Here is an 18,752-nt window from a genome sequence, read left to right as displayed (position 1 = left end):
TTCCCTTCACGAAGTCATGCAAATAAGGCTGGACGGTCGATGCGAGAACTTGTTAACAGTTCTTGCAATCTGCTATGGATCATGCACGAGAGTCCTTGATTGTCGGCCAGCAGATATCATGCAATACAATTCCTCCAGGAGAGGATATGCTATATTACGTATATGTACATACACAGAACAGTATTGGCACATTGGTTGCTCTCGAAATTCACATATCATAGAAGATCCCAGCATGCACATGCACTTTGGAATAGACTCGCGCCCCAACGCCAACATTGAAGTAGGATATCAACACCTTGACCATCAAGGCGATTACGAACTGTCCACCCGCCGACGTTTGTCCCGATCATCATAGGGCGACGGACTCCGCTTCCGTCTCTCCCTAGACCGACTGCGCTCAACCCGACCCGAGTCTCGATCATCTCGACGATCACGCCTGGGTGAACGTGACCTCGACCTACGCCGAGGTCTAACAACACTAGCATTAGCACCAGTCGGTCCACGATCCCCATCATCACCACTACGACGATGATCGGGCATAAACCGTTCATCCGTAACACCCAGCGGAGCCCCTTCCCTCCTCTTCCTATGCTCCAACCCATCCCCAAACCGCCCCGTATCCTCAGACTTAAGATCCCTGTAGCGCGTACGACCCTTCTTTCCAAGCTTCGTCATATCGCGCACCTGCATGTACTCCGGCAACGTATCACGATTGACATCGTCCTCAAAGCGTGCACCCATAAGCTCCCGACGATCCAGACCCTCCGCCTCAAGATCCCCACGGAAGAATGCACCCTTGTGGAAATACCGCTGCATAAAGCCAGTCTGTCCACGCGTAGCCTCACGATCCTCCTTCTGCTTCGCAATGAACTCGCTGTCTTCCCGCTCCCGCTCCTCAGCTGTAAGGTTCCGGCGACGCTCGATCTCTTCGCGCTCTTTCTCGCTCGCTTCAATCGCTTCCCGCGCGCGCTGCACCCGCTTCAACTCCCGGAGTGTCCATGCTGCCCGCTCGGCTTCAGGGTCTAGACCGTCTGTGTCGTCAATGGCTTCTTCGTCTTCGGCTTCGATGAGCTCGTCATCGTCCCAGGCGCGATTCGCGCTTGAGCGCGCTATAGCTTCTTTCTCGAGTTGGTCGCGGATTAGTTGGTCTGCTTTTTCTTGGCGTTGGGCGGCGCGCTGGGCTTCAGCTTCGGCTGCTCGATCTGCCTCGGATTGTGCATTTGTTTGGCCGGCTTGTGCGGCTGCGTTGCGTTTGTCTTTTTTGATGAATGTTGGTCGTATGAGCATGCGCCGGGGTGCTTCGTCTTCGGAACTGCTCTCTTCTTCGGAGCTTTCTTCTTCATCTGACTCTTCTTCATCTGACTCTTCTTCTTTAGCGCTTTTAGCGGCGGGTGTGGGCATAGTAGGTTTTGTATCGTCGGCTGTAGGATGCGGAACTGCTTTTGGCGCGGGTGCAGGTGCGGGCTTGTCATCTTCATCTTCGGTGACGAACCCTTCCTCGTCATCTTCCTCTTCGGCCTTTTGAGGCGCTACTGCAGAGGCTGGAAATGAGCTTGCTTTGGGCCCTTTTGCTCGGCGCAAAACCTCGGCTCGTCTGCGCCGCTCTTCTTCTCGTCGCGCCTCCCGTTCAGCTTCGGCATCTTCTTCCTCTTCCTCCTCCTCTTCAGAAGAGTGCTCCTCTGCGACAGGCTTTCCAGGGCGGTAGCGAGTAGGTCTGAGAGGGTTTTTGGTCATTCCCCGGTGGGACGAGGGGAATGGAGGAGGCATTGTGGTCGGATGTGGTGAGTGTGGGAGGATGGGTGTCGGTGATGTAGAGAGATGTAGAGCTCTGTTGCCTGGCTTACAGTTCAAATCTAGAAAATTGTGCCAGGTCTGCTCCGTATTATGGTGTGGTGGTGGATTGTTGAACTGACGTATCGGACTGAAGCTTTTGCTGGAGATTGATATGTGATCACGTGAGGATATGGAAAAGCTACACAGCAGAAGTGAGAATTGATCGAGTCAACTTGGCTGTGGAGTTGTTGTACGTGGATAATTTTCCTTGCCGCTTACTCAAGCAACAAATTTCCAATTAAGACAGTGTTCCATAGTATTTGCCAAATATCCAGTTCAAAAGCCCACTTAGCCATCATAACTATTTAATCACCACGTGACCACGCGTTTCCGCGCGCGTCAATCAACCTTACCTATTCCCCGCCGTTTTCCAGCATCAAACAAACGACAAAGCCCATTACCTCAACATTTCTAATCCCGAAGTCTCAAACCCAGCCGGGAAACAGCCAATATACAAAAATGTCACTTCAAACCCCCCGCATCCTCCCCTCCCACCTCCACGCCTTCCACCCCTCCAGTGCTAGCTCGAACACTGTCCGCATACTCGGCACCGTCACTGCGCTCCACGGAAGCACCGGCACACTCACCTGTGGCACAAATGGCGATGTTACACTGATTCTGAAGTCTGATGCGCGCTTGCAAGTCGGGAAGCTCGTTGAGGTCGTGGGGAAAGTGGCTGATCTAGAGGGTGGACAGGTATGTTTGGAGTTTCTATCTCGGGTTTGGGTTTTCATGACTATGCAGAGTACATTCTAACTTTGCGTTGTAGGGATACGGACTCCGTGTACTGGGCTCGACTGAGTGGGGTGACCCAGCTGATTGCGGTATGTGTTGAATGCTTCTCTACGAGGTAAATCTAGAGACTAACTCGTGTGTTGTGATTCTAGATTATAAGATCTACGAACATGTTGTCAATGCTACGCATAACTTCAAGTCTATCTTTTACGACTGATGGGTCATGAGTTGAGGGATTTGGATTTGAATACATGGCCGTTTTACTGAGAGTTGTACCGAGTCTAATATGAGTCTGGGATGATCCAGGAGGACACGCCAGCCTGGTTATTGTGACATTATCAGCAAGGTCCGCCAGGTAGAGCCTATGGAGCAGAAATGTCTGTTGATCCGGGCTAGGATGTTGATGCTGTCACTGTGATTCTCCCTCTGTGATTCCCCGGCTTTTGCGTTTTACATATGAGGTTACGATCAAAGCTTCAATCAAGAATTTACATTGAACTAGACCTACTAACTACGGAAGGTGTAATGAATATATTCAGGTAACTACCTACAAGTAGACAACTAGCGTACAATGAAAGAAGAGGGTGTGAACACCCCCCATGTATTCCGTGGGTTCTGTCAGTGACTACCGAGCCCGAAGGCTCAGTCACGACTTGTCAAGACTCGCACGAGAACTCCCCGTTTGATGTGGGTGCGGACCTGAGAAGACATCAACAATTCCAAGGTTGGTAATGTTGACATCTTTCCGGTTTTCATAGGAAAGGCACGGTCCTCAACGCTGTCTCAGGTGGGCTACGGCGAGTACAGTCGAGAGGGTTGGGGAGAGGAAGAAGAGAAGAGGAAGAAAGGTGGGAGGAATCCTTTTATAGTCTCACGTACCTTCCTAAAATGGATGGGTCCATTGCCCTTGCCATTTTTATTTTTCAGGGTCACAGGTGCCTGCCAACCTTGGAGTGTCAAAGTACAACTATCGTTTATTTTAGTATTGTGTCTACTGCAAGCCAGGATATGATTATTGTGATTTTTGATTTGATTTAGTATTTCGTGCTATCATAAGACTACTCAGGATCCATAGTGTAGATATCCTAGCTAGCAAATACCACCACTTCCACTTGAGGGGTATGCATCCACTAAAGGCGACAGCGAATGCAGTATTGGAGATCTTTCAAGATACTCCAGGTCATCAATTTGAACAAATAGGAAAAAGGCCGTAAATCTCAAGGTGAAAAGTAAGGATCTGCTGTTTGTATGCAACGATATCAACCCATAAACCGAACGCCGTCGCTAAAAGAACAGCAAAAATAAAATAAAAGATAAGCAAACATGATTTGGTTGACGTGTGGGAAAGACGTCTGTGGAGTCTCTCCCAGTCTTCGACAAGGGAGGTGGCCTAATGGCCTTCGGGTTCTTCACCAGCGGGCTGGATCTTGGGTGCATCGGTGGCGAGAGCATCCGAGCTGAAGAAGCCGGAGTCGGGAATGCCAACATCGTTAAAGTTAAAGGGGAGGAGATCGGGGTTGAAGTTCTCTTTCTCATTGGGATTGTCTGAGAAGAGAGCGTTCAGCAGCTCGTTGGCAGGAGTTTCGCAAGATTCAGCAGGGGAAACATAGTCTGCTGGAAGCCATTCCGCCCAGTTCTCACCAGTGAACTTGGCGTTCTCCATTTCGAAGAAAGCTTCGGCCTTGTCGGCATCATCAAAGATGTCGAGCATCATGCCATCAAGGGACTCGAAGGTCTCCGGAAGATTGTCAGAGGTAGGCTGTGGCGCCAAAGACTGTTGCTTGGCCGGGGACTTCCGTGGTGATGACTGGGGACTTCCGTGAATTGATTGGATACGCTGTAGGCGCTCTGCGGACAGTCGAGCTGGAGTCATAACCAAGCCTAGATCCTTCCGTTTGGTGGGGTTTGGAGAGTTCGCGGGGAAAGACAGACGCTTATCAATCGCGTTGATGCGCGGGTTACGTCGACGGGGAGTAGGGCTTGTTGAATCAAATCCAATGGATGGACTTTCGAATAGAGCATCGAGGTCATCGCCCAGGGTGGGTGCAAGGTTCTCCTTCTGCTGACCCGGCTTGTCTTCCTTTGTGGAGGCAATGCGAGGGCTGCGACGTGGGGAGCAGCTGTTTACCATAGAAGAATCAAGCTCCTTCAGAGGCCCATCATTCTGGGAATTCTGAAAAAGGGACCTTCTCAAGGGCTTGGGGGTGAGGCTGTTGGCATCTGTCATTGGAGCAGACCGGGCTTGCGCACGGCTCACTGGGCTAGACTTCGTGGCACGCAGTGCCTCTCTGGCGTCCTGCTTCGACCAACGACGTCCTGGTGTATCGAAAGTCCCCTCCGACTCGGCACTGGTCGCTCGGGGAGACTCGTTGGGAGAATAGTCCGCTTCGCCATCCTGATCATCATCGTCGTCATTGTCCATTTGGGGGGTTTCTCCATCGGGATGGACGGACGACGCTTCAGTAGGTGCTGGAGAGGAAGCCGAAGGTTTCTTTGGTGCGGCCTTGCTCCGAGTTCTGGTAGCCGGACAGGAATTGGCTTGACTGCGGCTTCTCGAGGGACGCTTTTTGTACTTTTTGGCGGGCTTTGCTGTTTTTGGCTTTGCCCATTTGTCCTCCGGGCGCATTTGTTTGAATTTGTGGAGCCATAAGCCACAAGGATTGCAGAAGGTCAACTGCGACCAATCAATATCGTCCTGCTCAAGGGCCTTTTTGTAGATCTTAAAACTTTGCATTTCACCATTGCCATTTCGGTCCACGGCTTCCCAATAGAGCATAGGGGAAGAGCTCATCATCCCTTCTGCGAGGCTCTCGCCGCCCTTGACTGTTTTCGCCCACGCTCGCCGCCAGCTGGCGGTTTCGATGGTGCCGCAATTCTCACAATATGGCGGGATTTCCCCATTAAGAATAGCATTGTCCAAGCGTGCCTTGATGTTCTTCGGCACCGCCTTGGATCCCTGTTTCGGCAATGCCCTTGGTTTCGACTGCTGCTTCGACTGCTTTGGCTGCTTAGAATTGGAACTAGCTGTCTCGCACGGCATGAAAGTGACATCCACAGGCGCAGCAGAACGAGGAGGCATAATCGGGTCGCTAGCGGGGATTGCGCGATACAACTGGGGAAATTCATTAGGGAAGATTTGCGGAGCCGGTGCCAGGGGTTTCGGCGCCAAACGTTGTGTGCCAGAGCTCGAAGAAGGTCTCGATGCCGGGCCAGTGGCTGTGGCAGGACGGGATGTAGAACGGGGTTGGACGGGACGGGAAGGGGCCGCACTAGATATCGGACGCGGCGCCTGCTTTGCAACCTGCTCCATTGGATTATCGTCGACGGGGAGAGGGTCATTGTTGGTTCCCTGTGCAGCACTGACAATGCTGACCGGAGAACCTGCCTGCACGGTAGTGCGAACCGAGCACTTGTCGCGGGTTATCCCACGAGAGGCTCCCGTTCTGCGGTCATCTAGGGTCACAACGGTGTCATCGTCCATGAGTTCATCCGGCCCTGCACTCATGAAGCCGGAGTCATTGTCCAAAGACATGGTAGGCAAGACTGGGCTTGACCTATTTGTCAACCGGCTATCGAAGACTGGGGGTGATGATGGCATGTTGAATGATGGCTCAAAGAGACCTTGATAACGGGTATCTTCAGGAGAGGCGCCAGCCTCCGTGGTAGGGATGTCATCACTCATACAGTATGGAGAATTGTACGAAGCAGGACATGAGGCAATGCTAAGGCTCGACGACTCCCGTAACAAGCTACCGGTGGGTCGACTTCGGCGGGGGAAATCAGACGGTCGAGATATGGGAGTGGGTGGACGGACAGGCTCTTCGTGGGTGTGCTCGGCCGTGAGAGCAGGGTTCACAGGGGTTGGGCGGTGGATCCGTACGGAGGCCGCCGTGCTAGCTGCAACTCGTAGCGAACTTGGTTGTCTTTCGATGTTCATGCTTGACTTTCCGGGCCAGCTTGCTTGATACACCTTGGCCCTCTTCCGGGCTGGAGCCTCGGTTGATTCTTCATCACCACTACCGTATCCTGACTGAATGGATCCTCTTCGGGCGTTGTTGTGTGAAGTGTGCGAGATGTGTGAAAGCTGGGTCTGGTTGTCGCAGTCCCGCATAGAGGCACTCGAGGACGGGCGAATCATATCACTATGGGGAATGCTCTGTTTGGGGTAAGATTGATGATGAGCAGGTGTTCGACATCCACCAGGTGTTGATACTCGACTACCAGCGTATGAGTGCGAAGGCGATACCGAGCGGACCGATCCATTGTGGTGGAATGTAGGGAACTCCCGAGGCGTCGAGCCTTCGCTCAAGAGCTGGTGGAATCTCTCGATCCCAGTCTGATGTATCGGAGATCCATGGTCGTTGTGACTCTGGCTTCTTGAGGATTCCAAGAGGGCGGGGTTTTGACGAATGAAATTTGTCCATGACTGCGTGTCAAAGTCGCCTGAGTTTCCATTGGTCAACTTCTGATGCTTCTGCATCCTAGCGAAGTACTCACTCTGAGTAACAGTCGGGACAGGTACCAGCCGTAACTTGACCTCCAACGTCTCTTGGGCGCCCTTGGAGAAGAGACCACCGAGAGGGCTCTTGCAAACTCGCCCAGTAATCATGGTCCTCGATTGGCTGCTGGGTGTCTCGGGTGTCGATGAGAAAGTGGCCAACACCCCAGAAAGCATGCCTTGCCCCACGAGAGGGGTTTCAAATTCGGAATAGTCGTAGGCATAGACGGTATAATCCTTTCCTAATTGACCCACAAGCTCCGGGCTGAACAAGGAAATGCGTTAGTATACTATTTTGGGCTCGGGGGTAAGGAAGTCAAACCTAGCAGAGACGATTGCCTGAATGCATGTCTTCAACTCGATCACTCCAACGGGAGTGTTCTCATCTAGGAAGGCCGTTTGGATGTCGAGCACGTGTGGCCACCGAGCAAGGCAATTGGTCTTGTTTTCGTTGTCGAAAGTGTAAAGGACTTTCACTGTAGGATAACCATGGTTAGTTGCCACTCAATTACCCTCATTAGAACGGTAGTGGGAAACATACGCCTCATAGGGCGGACATCGATACCGTCCTGAGACTCCATCTCATTAGACTTTGTTTGCCCACCATGCAAGACGGTTGACCAAATTCTGGGGTTGAAATGAAGGATAGAGAGTGAAGGGTATTCAACTATAGTCGAAAGTATGAGACTCGAGGTTCGAAAGTGTTGACAGGTAGCAAGATTCGAGAGTGAGAGCGGAACGAAATTGTCGATTAACGAAAGCCCTTTCACTCAAAACCAGGAATGAACCAGAATATATTGGCGAGCTAGCCGATCAGCAGTGCATATCTAGGATCTGGTCGACCGGGAGAATGGACAAGTTTTGCAGCAACAGGTAGTGGAGGGGTCCTCTATTCTGCAGGGCTGGAATGTCAGCAATTGATTTGCATGCCCTCGCAGAGGGAAGCATCAGTGACTGAAAGGGGAAAAAATGATTCTTACCAATCGAATAGAAAAAGAAGGAAAAAGCAATAGTCTCTCCACTAGCTCTGCATGAGCATACAAGAGCGGGAGAGAGAAAGGTGAGGAAGGGGTGAGGTTTAAGAAGCCTTGCATGCGCGGGTCGAAGCTATATTGAAAGATCTCCAAACAAGCGTGACGCGACGTGACTGTAGCCAATCGCGTCCTCGGGAAATGGCTGGGAATATGTGCCTGAAATATAAGGTGTCGCTATTTCCCTCAGGTGTTCCAAGGTTTGCGAGAATTTCCACGTGACTTTAGCTCTCCGTCAACTTCAACTGTCACACTGCTGCATCAACGCCATCTCTCGATTTCAACGACCTCTTTATATCCACCATGTCTACCGCTCCCGAACCCCAGATTCAGTATGTTACTCTATCAATGAGTCATAGCTCTATCCAGGACCAATCAGCTAACAATCCGAACAGAGACCTTCTCAACAAGCCGAAGAGCGAGCTCACGTATGCACACCCGTTACATTGATTTGACCCCCTCCCTTCCCATGCGGCATTTCTCATTCTGAGTAATCAACGGCCTTAACCCCGGGAGTACCTGCCTGATCCTCGGTCTCACGGGGTTTGCCTACAATTTCCGCATCTCGGAAACTTTGCGACCGACACCTTCACATCCTTATGCACGCTGCGCAAGGTACATCTAGGGGAAAAAAATCTAATCTTGCATTTTGTATCTCAATAGGGAATATGAGGTCGCTCGTGTCGAGGAGCATGAGCTCACCGCCGGTCCCCTGTCTCTCCTACAGACCGCCACGCGCACTCACACCCAGGTCCTGATCTCCTGCCGAAACAACCGCAAGCTGTTGGCCCGTGTCAAGGCTTTCGACCGACACTGCAATATGGTTCTCGAGAATGTCAAGGAGATGTGGACCGAGAAGCCCAAGGGTGCCAAGGGCAAGGGCGTGAACAAGGACCGTTTCATCAGCAAGATGTACGTGCACCAGACCGTGGACGGATATTCGTCCCTTTGCTATTTCTGAACCAGTCTCTAACCGCATTACTTTATCTTTAGGTTCCTTCGCGGTGACTCTGTTATCCTTATCCTGCTCAGCTGAGCGCCTCATCACATTTTCCTCTCGCACACTTCAATCCCCACCTTGGGCATGATCCTGATATCTAAGATCTGCGGGACGGTCGATATCCTGCTATTTGCACAGCATCTCGAACCCATGAAGAATACCCGTGGGCGATTTATCATGTAATCGATCTCGATACCCTTTTTCCTTTCTCCTCACATCCCGCTTTTCCTCCCTTGCTTCTGGTCCCCGCCAGACCTCAATCGATCGATGCTGGTACTCTTTGTATTTGCATGGCTACTTGTCTCCAAGCAACCATTGCATGTACAAGGCTGTCCTGTCGATCTTGTCTTGTTTTTTGATCTTTCAAACTGGGGATGGACTAAAAAAAAACCTATTGGCGTTCAGTTCTTTGCGCGGGCTGCTTGACCCGTTCTTGTTTTTTGTCGAGGGAATCCTCGGGCGGCGTCAACCTGGAGCAGAGCTGGTTAGCAATGAATGTTAAGAAAGATTTCATCAGACCTCTGTAGACGTTCGTAAGCTATTACCTCGGGGCTTCATAGATCTTCGATCTTCTAGTCCATATTCTCCTTATGAGCTCATCATTCCGATATCTCTTGCATTTCAGGGGCCCAAAGCCCAATCCTAGAAGTGTACCTAGATCATCGTATCTTATTCTAGGTTATCTACACCTGTGGGCATACTCGGCACTATACGCACACAAGTCAGGGTTGTCCATGCCAAAGAGAGGTAGATTACTTATATTTCACTATCTACTAAACACAGGCACTCAATACATGAACCAAATAAGAATATCATTATCATCAAATGACCATATCAAGACACAACCATGAACAAGAAAAGAAGTGGCCAGGTATGTCGCTATGTAAACTCAGAATCATAAAGCCCCAGCCCTAAACACCCTCAGCAAGCCCAGTCAAAAACTCAGACAACCCAAAAGCCCCAGGATCAGGGACCTTCCCAATCCACTCCTGCTCACCACCGACATAAACACTCCTCCCAAGGCTCGCCTTCATAGCCTTCGTAGACTCAGTCCCCTGCTGCGCCGCCGCCGCCGCAGCCTTCACATCCCCAGTCTCAAGCAGGGTATCCACAAACGGCGCAAGCGCATCAATAAGCGTCCGATCACCAACCTTGGCAGGCGTGTATTTTCCCAGAGCCTCGAACGAAGACTTCAACGCCTTCGCCCAAATCTGTGCTGTGATTTCCGTTGGCGAGGAAGTGTTTTGCGCCAGTAAGCCGTGTGCTAGCGCGTTCAGGAAGATAGCGTAGATCGCGCCAGAGGTCCCGTCCATTACATTCTCGACGACTGTCACGATTCGTGCGACCGTGCTGACGACGTCGTTTGTTAGTGGAGTTGTGGTGTCGGTGAGGAGGGATTGGATTGCTTCGGCGCCGCGCTTTAGGCCGATGCCGCAGTCTCCGTCGCCGACGATCGTGTCGTAGCGGGTCACTTCGGGTTCGGCTTTGATTACGCGCTGTAGGCCGGCGCCGAGGACTTTTTGGATTAGGGTTGGGTCAACTAGGGTCGGGTTAGTTTTGGTTACCTGGGAAAATGGTACAATGGAAACTTACGCTGTAGGTTGCTGTGGACATCTTCGGCCAGGTTAGTTGTCTTCAGCTCGACGGGATCCGCGTCGCGGTTGTTTTCCCAGGTTGATGTATTGATGGGAGCAGACCAACCGACTGCCTCGGCGGGGGCGTCGAGAAGCTCAAGCATAGTAGTCTTCACGCCCAGACCTGGGTCAACCAGCTTCATCAATGAGATGCTAAAGCCGAGGCCGTTGAGACTCGTCAGGAAAGTGCCCTGAATCACGCGGATTGGGTTAAGCTGGTAGTCGCCCCGGAGCTGGCGGTACACTTCGTCTGTGATACCGGCCAGCTCGAGCGGGCTGACGCCGCCGAGATTGTTGATTAGCAGCACGAACTGGTCGTCCGGCTTGCGGGTCACGTAGCAGCGGTCTGGGTCGTTGTGGTCGAGTAGTTGTAGAAGCATGCTCTTGACTAGCTCAACGAGGTCGAATTTCACGCGGTGTGACCCAGGCTCGTTGTGAATTCCCATGCCGACCTCGACCTCGCCGTGCGGGATCGTGTCTTCGGGGACACCGCGGCCTGGCACGTGAACATGTTCCAGAGATGATCCCAGTGAGACTAGGTTTGCGTTTGCTAGCTGAGCTAGAGCGTAGACGTCTTCCAGGGAGCCGCTGCGGAAGAAACGTTAGCATTAGTTCAGTTAAGTTTAGCATGTAAAACCATGCGATATGTATCAAACTCACCCAGCTTCAGCCAAAGCACCGACCATCTTCAGAATCAATACACCACCACCAATACCGCGACGGCCGACCTTCCCACCCTTCTCGCGACCAACACCAACATCATCATTGATAGCAAAGAATTCTGTCTTAATACCAGCAACACGAGACTTCTCGGTGGCCATGCCAAAGTTCAGCACATCACCGGTATAGTTCATAGGAAGGATCAGCACGCCGTTATCAGTGGGGACGCGATCGATCACCGCTCTGCGGATCTGCTCGGCAGATGGCGACGCAAAGATAGTACCCGCCACCGAGGCATCACATAGTCCGTGACCGACGAATCCTGCAAATGCGGGTTCGTGGCCAGAGCCGCCGCCCGTCACGATGGAAACTTTGTTTGCTCTGCGGTGCGCATCTGGACGGCGGAAAATGATCTTATTCTGTCTGTCCAGAGCCAGAGATGGATTTGTGAGTGTTAGCGAGTTAAGCGCTGTGAGAACCAGGTGGTTCGGATCGGTAAAGAAATGTTTGGCTGTTCAGGGTCAGAATATGTGGGGAAGATCTGGGATCAGAGGGTGTGTGGAGCGTACTCTGCATTGTTGATCAAAAGTGGACAGTTTCAACTAGTGGGTATATTCGACTTCGAATTCGAAGAAAAGGATAGATTTTGATCAGGAATTCAGGAGGTTTTAAATAATTTCTCCAATGGACTCCGAGGTAGAGGGGGACTGTTCGCTAATGGGGGGGGGGATATGGAGGCTCCCAAGACTCCAAGATTCCGAGATTCTCAATGAGACCTAGTAAGAGACGGGGCGAAGCTCTCGGATTGGACTTGAGGGTCGTAGAGGGCGGGGAAAAAGTGGGCTCTAAGATCATGTTAGCATCCTTGTACGGAGTATATGTTGTAGAGGATATGGGGGACTCACGTTGTACGGGGGATGTGTTCAACTCTCTCTGGAGGGCACCCTCTCCCTCTTTATGGAACTTGAGTACGTACATTGTATATAATGGAGTACGTATTCCTTTTCTTTTTGCTCTTTTTTTGCTGCTCACATGAACATAATCGAAGGTCTGGATCTGCGCTTCGGGTTACCCTGTGGGGATATCCCGCCAGGCACATTCCAGAAAGGCGCTTTCTATCGCCCGAATGGGCCTTTTCACCGCTAGGGAACATTCTTGGAATTGTATTTCGGAGCACTCGGACTCGTTGCATCATCTAGAGCTGACTCTCCACTCTCGCCCGAGTGGACTTTTGTTGACCTCAACTGAGTAGGTATGCCGGCATGCCGGCATTCTTGGTGCACCTACCACCTCTTACTTTGCTGAGCTATACAACGTATACATTATAGACATTCTAGATGTATTCTTAAAATAGCTATTGCGCCTAATATGCTTTGATTTCGGCTTCTAATTGAGACGCTCTTCACTATAATACTTATGATATAATACTTCGTATCTCAATGCCAATCACAATCCCAACACAACTGCCCCTAGGGTAAATACTGGGATACCGCAAGACTGAGGTGGAGACATCATGAGACCTCGAAAAAAAAAAAAGGATCTACAATATACATACGAAAGGGGTATCCGGGTTCGGATCTGCTGTCAGATCCAGGGGTGTTGTGGGGATGTAGAGCTCCAGGTCATGGGTTCTTTTGATATTAATCTCATGTAGTTCAATTGGGCTAAAACTGTTGGTATAAGATGCATTCGGGTTCTTTAAAATATGGTTCGAATTTATCCTAATATTTCATTCTATAAGTATTCCATAGCTAATTAGTCTGGATGAGTACAATACGGAATTCCTCTTCGGTCTACCCCTCTACGCGAGCTCTCTCCATAATTTAGTGGTTTTCGTAGCTTTTGCTTTGATTAAGGACCATCGGCCAGCGCCGATGTCAAGCTCGGTATCTCTGCATTTTTGTACTATAAGTGGCTTGGTGGGACCGGAGCTACTCCGTTGTTTCTCCAAGGCATAATCAATTGCCGGATAATCATCAATTGCTAATATCTGGGTAAACTGCGAGGATATGGATACTTCATGATTCGGAAAATATCCGAAATCCTATTTTATTCTAGGCATAAAAGATGAAGTCAATTGCTAATTGGTAAATTGGGCTGTCAAAAATGGCTGGATTTATGCAATCTAAAATATATATCACGTGTGCATAATATCCCTATTCAGGGCAATGGATATTTGGTCTCTACATTCTACAAAGTTTTTCAACTCCTGAATACCAGAACTACCTATATGGTGCCGTGTGTATGGATGCTTCATTAAATTTCTCCATAATTCATGAATCCTGTACTGACTTAATCAGGAAACTCCTGTTGATCCTAACTGTCGGTTCATTTCTGCCCCAGATATTGCGTTTCCAGAAGAAACAGACCATCAAGGGAGTGTCTTCACTATACATACTATGGAATTTGATTCCCGCCACTGAACAATTTACTATCTATATATACGGAATATATACTGAACGCGATCCCGATGGCAACATTTTTCTACCTGACCCCCAAGCGCCGGGGACCGATTTAGTCTTTGGCACTGCGTTGTAGTGACAGTACTTTTCTTGACGCTGTGAGATCGTGTTCTCCAGAAGCAAGCTGTACAGAGCCTAATTTTTCCTCCAAGGCTCACCCAGGTTCTTCTCTATAGCATAGTAGCAGAATCTCCTTAGTCGTTAGATACACTAGCTTCCTCCCCGTCTCAATCATTCCTTTGTGATTATGTAGCGATGCTATCTTGACGATTGACGATGAACCGCGGAGGATTTTGTCAGCAGCTTTTTACGCACTGCACTCTATGATAACCTACCCAATTCTTACAGCTATTGGCGTTTGGGGTATCTACCGTCAAGCTCGTGAGATTTGGACTATACCCTTTCCAAATGCGCTGAGCTCGAAGGATCTGGCTATGAAAGCCATTGTTTTCATGCTAGTTTCATTGAGGTCGATATGGAGTCTTCCATTTACGTATGAGAAATTCAGTCGACGGGATCTTAATTGGGATAGCTTGTCTGTTTGGTACGAAGTTATCGGTTGGACCATTATTGGCAGCTTCGTCTTCGTCATCGGCCAGGCCAGGCAGGGCTACTGTTATTGGCCTTATATCGCTCGTCCAGAAAAGCCAGTATACAACAAGAAGCGAGACGGAGCCACTCTTAGGGCGTCAGGCATAGGAATAGACGTTCAGCACAGCTCTGATCACCGTGGATTCTATCTTGGTCGCATTCATGGTGGACCATTATTTGACTGAATTCATACAAGCACGAGAACAGAAGGCGCCGATTAGGGGAGATGGGGTGAGCAGACCAGGCTGAGCCGCTGTACTGTGCTCTGGGAGGCTATAATATTATTACCCTGAAAATGTAAACCCCATATTAAATATTCAAAACGTGAAAACCATGCGTGCATTCAGTAAAGTACCTACTCTCAACATGTAAAAAATGAAAATTATGCCTTATGACACGTAGCTGTATTGGTTGGTTCCTTCTTTGCGCTCGATATACTCCTTCTCGATCAACCTAAAGGGGAAATCAATGTTAGACGTATCCAGGACGACAGGGCAGTAATGATACATACTTCTCAATCTCCCCCTTAATCTCGGCAGGCTGAAGAACACCCCGAGTCTTAGTGGCACTGATAACCTCCGAGATCAGCTCGGCGTGGCTGAGCAATTTGCGACTCTTCATAATGCGCACGATGGCAGCTTGTGTTTCGAAATGGCGATCGGCCGCGACCCGCTCGTGCGTGCTCTTGGTTTCCTCTTTGGTCTCCTTCAGCTGGATCTGGTTGATCTTGATGCGCATTTGCTTGTCGCTGAAACTCTTGTTGTACGAGAATTGGTCGCTGGAGTTCACATCCTTGCCCTTGGGGGTCTTGGTTAGGACTCGATACTTGGCGCAAGCGAGGGACTGGAGTGTTCGCTTTAATTCTGGGTCCGCTGTGTGTCATGTTAGGGATTGTTCGGCTTTTGGGGATGCGTGGATGGTCCACTTACACAATCCGGTCGCTTCCTGGATCTGGGGGTACGACATGCTCTCGCCATCGGGGATATCGTTAAATAGTAGCAATACAATTGCCTGGAACGAGCTGACTACCAGGTTCTTGTTGCCATTGGGGAAGTTTGCAGTAAGCTGACAATGCGCCAGTTGATGTTTCCAAGTAAGCTTGCGCCCTGTATGTTTGCTATGGTAGAAATCCTCGAATTTGCTGATCGAGCGTGCGATTTTCGATGGAATCCGTACAGGGACATCGGGATACGTCGGCCAGGAGGCCGCAGAGAGCACGGCGACTTCGAATTCGAACCGGCCCTTCCGCTCCTGATCCCCCTGCTGCGACCGTCTGAAGGCCGTCATTTCATCGTTAGCAGTGTCCATGTCGTTGAACATGGACTCAAGGTTATGAGTGAAGCTTGACCCGCATTCTGATCAACCATTAGACAAAGCGCATAACAGTAGGATTTGCGATACGACAAACCGTTCTTCAAACGAGTTAACATGCTCTTTTCCGCATCGTTGCTCGCGCTTCGTTTCATCAAGAGACGCCGGGCAAGGTCGTTCTTGTAAAAGGCTTCAAAGACGGCCTTCCCGTGTACGAACCGGAAGAGGTCGAGAACTTGATCAAGCTGTCGGTCAAGCTCTGCATCGTCAGACATGAGGCTTACTTCCTCTGGATTACGGCCGGGTGGCAGTTTGTAGCCGCCCTTAAGCAACCTATCCACGTATTTGGCGATCATCTCACCCGACTTGGGGTTATCAGTGCCACCTGTGGAGTCCATTTTCTTCCCGCGGTTCATAAAGGCTCCAAAGGCCTCGCGAAGCGCGTGACTCAGTTCCTCGTTCGACTCGAAAGCATTGGACAACATATCATCAACCTTTTGCTTGAATTGGAGCAGGTGAACAACCATGTCAACCTCCTTATCTTGATCAAACACGATGCTCTCACCCTCCTCGACAATGTACTTCCTAAATGCAGGTTTCAATTTGAGAGTAAGATCTCGCCGGTCCAGCAAACCGTATAGTTGTTTCAAGGCGGTCTTATTGCCGGCGCGCATTAAACCAAGCACTTCATCTTCGTTGGTCAACACGTCTGTTCGCTGTGTAACTAGAGTCTCGTCCAAGAGCTCGGACAGTTTGAGCTTTGTGCTTCTATTAAAAGAGAACAGCCCGCATCGTTCTACTTCACGTTCGATCAACCGGTGAGCATTCTCGACGTATGTAGCCAGGGATCCTGCTGCTTGTTGCTGAGACCACTCCTTCACAAATTCCTCGGACTTGGCCATGAATAAAGGCTCAAAATCACTACCATAAACATCGAGGCTATGGAAAACATCCATAGCCTCTCTTAGGAGATTCGAATCTGCCATTGCCTTGGTGAATCCGCCTCGATCCGCCTCGATCAAATCATATGCTCCTTTCAAAATCCTGGGCTTCAGACTGGCATCGGAGAAGATGTATGACCGGAATTGAATCAATCCCATTTCACGAATCACCGGTTGTTCTTTGGAATGCAAGAGGAATGACTGGTCGAGATAATAGAAGATCCAGCGAATAGTGACCTGGGGGAGAAGAAAAGTTAGCTATAAACTCCATTCAAAATGTTTCCTTGCCACATACTAGTTTCGAGTGCCAGGCCGACCATGCCTCGATCACTGCCCGCAATGAAGCGACATCAGTGCTACCTCCAGCTCTGGTAACAAGATTCGTGCGCATTTTCCCACTAACAAACTCTCTGCACCGGTCCTGAAGCTTCTTAGCCAACAACGCTGCCCGCTCCTGGCGGCACACATTCTCCCCGCCTTTGTATAGCTCTTCCAGCGAGCTCTCCGGTTTCCTGCCATCAAAAATAGCGGTTAAAGCCGCATCCAACTGCGACCACACCTTATCAAAATATGATTCCTGGTTAAGCCGTGGTCCGGTACGAAGGTTTTTGACGACGAGCTTTTTCGCGCCGGTATGAGGAGAAAAGTTACTTTGGCGGGCATTTGCATTCAAGCCATGGGGTCTGATGGGGCCGTTTAGTCCAGACACTCCCCGACTAGGCACGCCGGTCTTAGGCGGGGAACCGGAAATCGGATGCATCTTATGCGGGATCGTTTGGATTGAGGGGCGTGAGGGAGATGGCGAGAGACGAGAACGCTTATGGATTGAATCAAGGTTACGATCTGGTGAATACCTCTGAGAGAGGAGCTCGGAAATGGTTTGTTGCGATCGCGGCTGCGAACCTCCTTCAGAAAGCTTCCTCTTGCCGATCGATTGGCGCTTACCGCTCTGCTCGGTGTCGCCTCTCGAGTTCTGCTGCATCTACCCGGTTCAGCCCGACTGGGATTTGGAGTCGCTCTAGGAAGTCGATGAGAGGTGTGGATTTGGGAGAGGGGACTTGACGTTGTGGTTGGACTTTGGCTCCGCACGGCGATAAGATACGGAGCTACTACCTGGAGGAACACTGCTCAAGTTTATAGAATTGTACTTCTACTTGTTTTTTTTTTACCTTCTTTGGTTCATAAGTCTTGATCTCAATCTCTTATTGAATATGTGCAGTGTAAAATTGGCCATCTTCCTCACTACATGCATAACTATGGAAACAGTACATTAAAGTCGGACCCGGGGGCCCGGGGTATATACCAGCTTACATGCCCTACTCGATATATCATAAGAGGGACTCGATGTCTAGTGTGATGAATCACTGATTATGGGTATTTACAGCATGATGTATGGAGTACGGAGTACTCCGTACTCCATACAGGTTTCTACATACCCCTGCCACATAGCACCCTTACACCGACTTTCGAGCATCAATCTCGTCGATACATACAAAACAGACGGGGCTGTAATGAAGCCAAGGACTCTAATCAGACTCTAAACGGTATTGAAGAGTCTATCAAGCAGGTTGACGAAAACCTATGGCTCATCGGCCTTCTTCTCCATCATTCAAATGGCTACTCCAACGGCGCCACCTGGTACAACCAGGGTGACAGCCTGAGGTTACACTATTACCGATGTGCCTAGTCCGCCACCGTTCCTACCTTTGCCTGTAAATCATCCAGATATTATAAAAGTGTACAATGCCGATACTACAGCTATTTGTTCCTTAGGAAATATTACTTTCTGTCGGCATAGTTGGTGCTGTGAAACTTAAATTGAAGGTAATTATGTATGCAGTTCATGATACGCATTCAAGTAATGCAACGCTGGTAAGTACACGATCATCAGGGCAATGTCCACAAGTTTTTGTGAGGTTTATCTTTTGGAAAAAGAGTTAGTGTGTGCAAGGAGACATAAAGAAGACGTAAACTCATAATAATAATCGAGGAAAGATAAATCAATCAACACGCGGAGGACTTCTCGATTTCTTTCCCATAGGGCTGGCGCTTGTTC

The 18,752-nt window shown here is 49.9% G+C and overlaps 6 protein-coding genes across 6 annotated transcripts; 2 read left to right on the top strand and 4 right to left on the bottom strand.

Annotated features, from left to right (window-relative positions):
* Nucleotides 1–312: 312 nt before the first annotated feature.
* On the bottom strand, nucleotides 313–1,767 carry PGRI_011630 (microfibrillar-associated 1 family protein; the record flags this gene model as incomplete). Its single annotated transcript, XM_040788876.1, has 1 exon — nucleotides 313–1,767. One exon carries the CDS (start codon nucleotides 1,765–1,767, stop codon nucleotides 313–315), a length of 1,455 nt encoding a protein of 484 aa, XP_040645829.1.
* Nucleotides 1,768–2,292: 525 nt separating this feature from the next.
* On the top strand, nucleotides 2,293–2,785 carry PGRI_011620 (putative ssDNA binding protein Ssb3; the record flags this gene model as incomplete). Its single annotated transcript, XM_040788875.1, has 3 exons — nucleotides 2,293–2,529; nucleotides 2,603–2,657; nucleotides 2,721–2,785. The coding sequence occupies 3 exons, from the start codon at nucleotides 2,293–2,295 to the stop codon at nucleotides 2,783–2,785; spliced, it is 357 nt and encodes a 118-aa protein (XP_040645828.1).
* Nucleotides 2,786–3,958: 1,173 nt separating this feature from the next.
* Nucleotides 3,959–7,647, bottom strand: PGRI_011610 (putative GATA transcription factor (Ams2); the record flags this gene model as incomplete). Its single annotated transcript, XM_040788874.1, has 3 exons — nucleotides 3,959–7,331; nucleotides 7,389–7,542; nucleotides 7,608–7,647. The coding sequence occupies 3 exons, from the start codon at nucleotides 7,645–7,647 to the stop codon at nucleotides 3,959–3,961; spliced, it is 3,567 nt and encodes a 1,188-aa protein (XP_040645827.1).
* A 753-nt stretch (nucleotides 7,648–8,400) lies between these two features.
* PGRI_011600 (mRNA splicing protein SMD2) lies at nucleotides 8,401–9,133 on the top strand (the record flags this gene model as incomplete). Its single annotated transcript, XM_040788873.1, has 4 exons — nucleotides 8,401–8,429; nucleotides 8,493–8,525; nucleotides 8,761–9,009; nucleotides 9,091–9,133. The coding sequence occupies 4 exons, from the start codon at nucleotides 8,401–8,403 to the stop codon at nucleotides 9,131–9,133; spliced, it is 354 nt and encodes a 117-aa protein (XP_040645826.1).
* Nucleotides 9,134–10,008: 875 nt separating this feature from the next.
* PGRI_011590 (uncharacterized protein) lies at nucleotides 10,009–11,967 on the bottom strand (the record flags this gene model as incomplete). Its single annotated transcript, XM_040788872.1, has 4 exons — nucleotides 10,009–10,637; nucleotides 10,691–11,319; nucleotides 11,392–11,902; nucleotides 11,961–11,967. The coding sequence occupies 4 exons, from the start codon at nucleotides 11,965–11,967 to the stop codon at nucleotides 10,009–10,011; spliced, it is 1,776 nt and encodes a 591-aa protein (XP_040645825.1).
* A 2,866-nt stretch (nucleotides 11,968–14,833) lies between these two features.
* Nucleotides 14,834–17,678, bottom strand: PGRI_011580 (cullin family protein; the record flags this gene model as incomplete). The annotated part of the gene is made up of 5 exons (XM_040788871.1): nucleotides 14,834–14,897; nucleotides 14,956–15,316; nucleotides 15,374–15,799; nucleotides 15,853–16,933; nucleotides 16,992–17,678. The coding sequence occupies 5 exons, from the start codon at nucleotides 17,676–17,678 to the stop codon at nucleotides 14,834–14,836; spliced, it is 2,619 nt and encodes an 872-aa protein (XP_040645824.1).
* Nucleotides 17,679–18,752: the final 1,074 nt, after the last annotated feature.

Source organism: Penicillium griseofulvum, assembly GCF_001561935.1.
Source record: "Penicillium griseofulvum strain PG3 chromosome Unknown contig_80, whole genome shotgun sequence".
NCBI classification, from domain to species: domain Eukaryota; kingdom Fungi; phylum Ascomycota; class Eurotiomycetes; order Eurotiales; family Aspergillaceae; genus Penicillium; species Penicillium griseofulvum.
The sequence above is the reverse complement of the archived record's forward strand: the minus strand, read 5'-3'. Positions and strand labels throughout refer to the sequence as shown.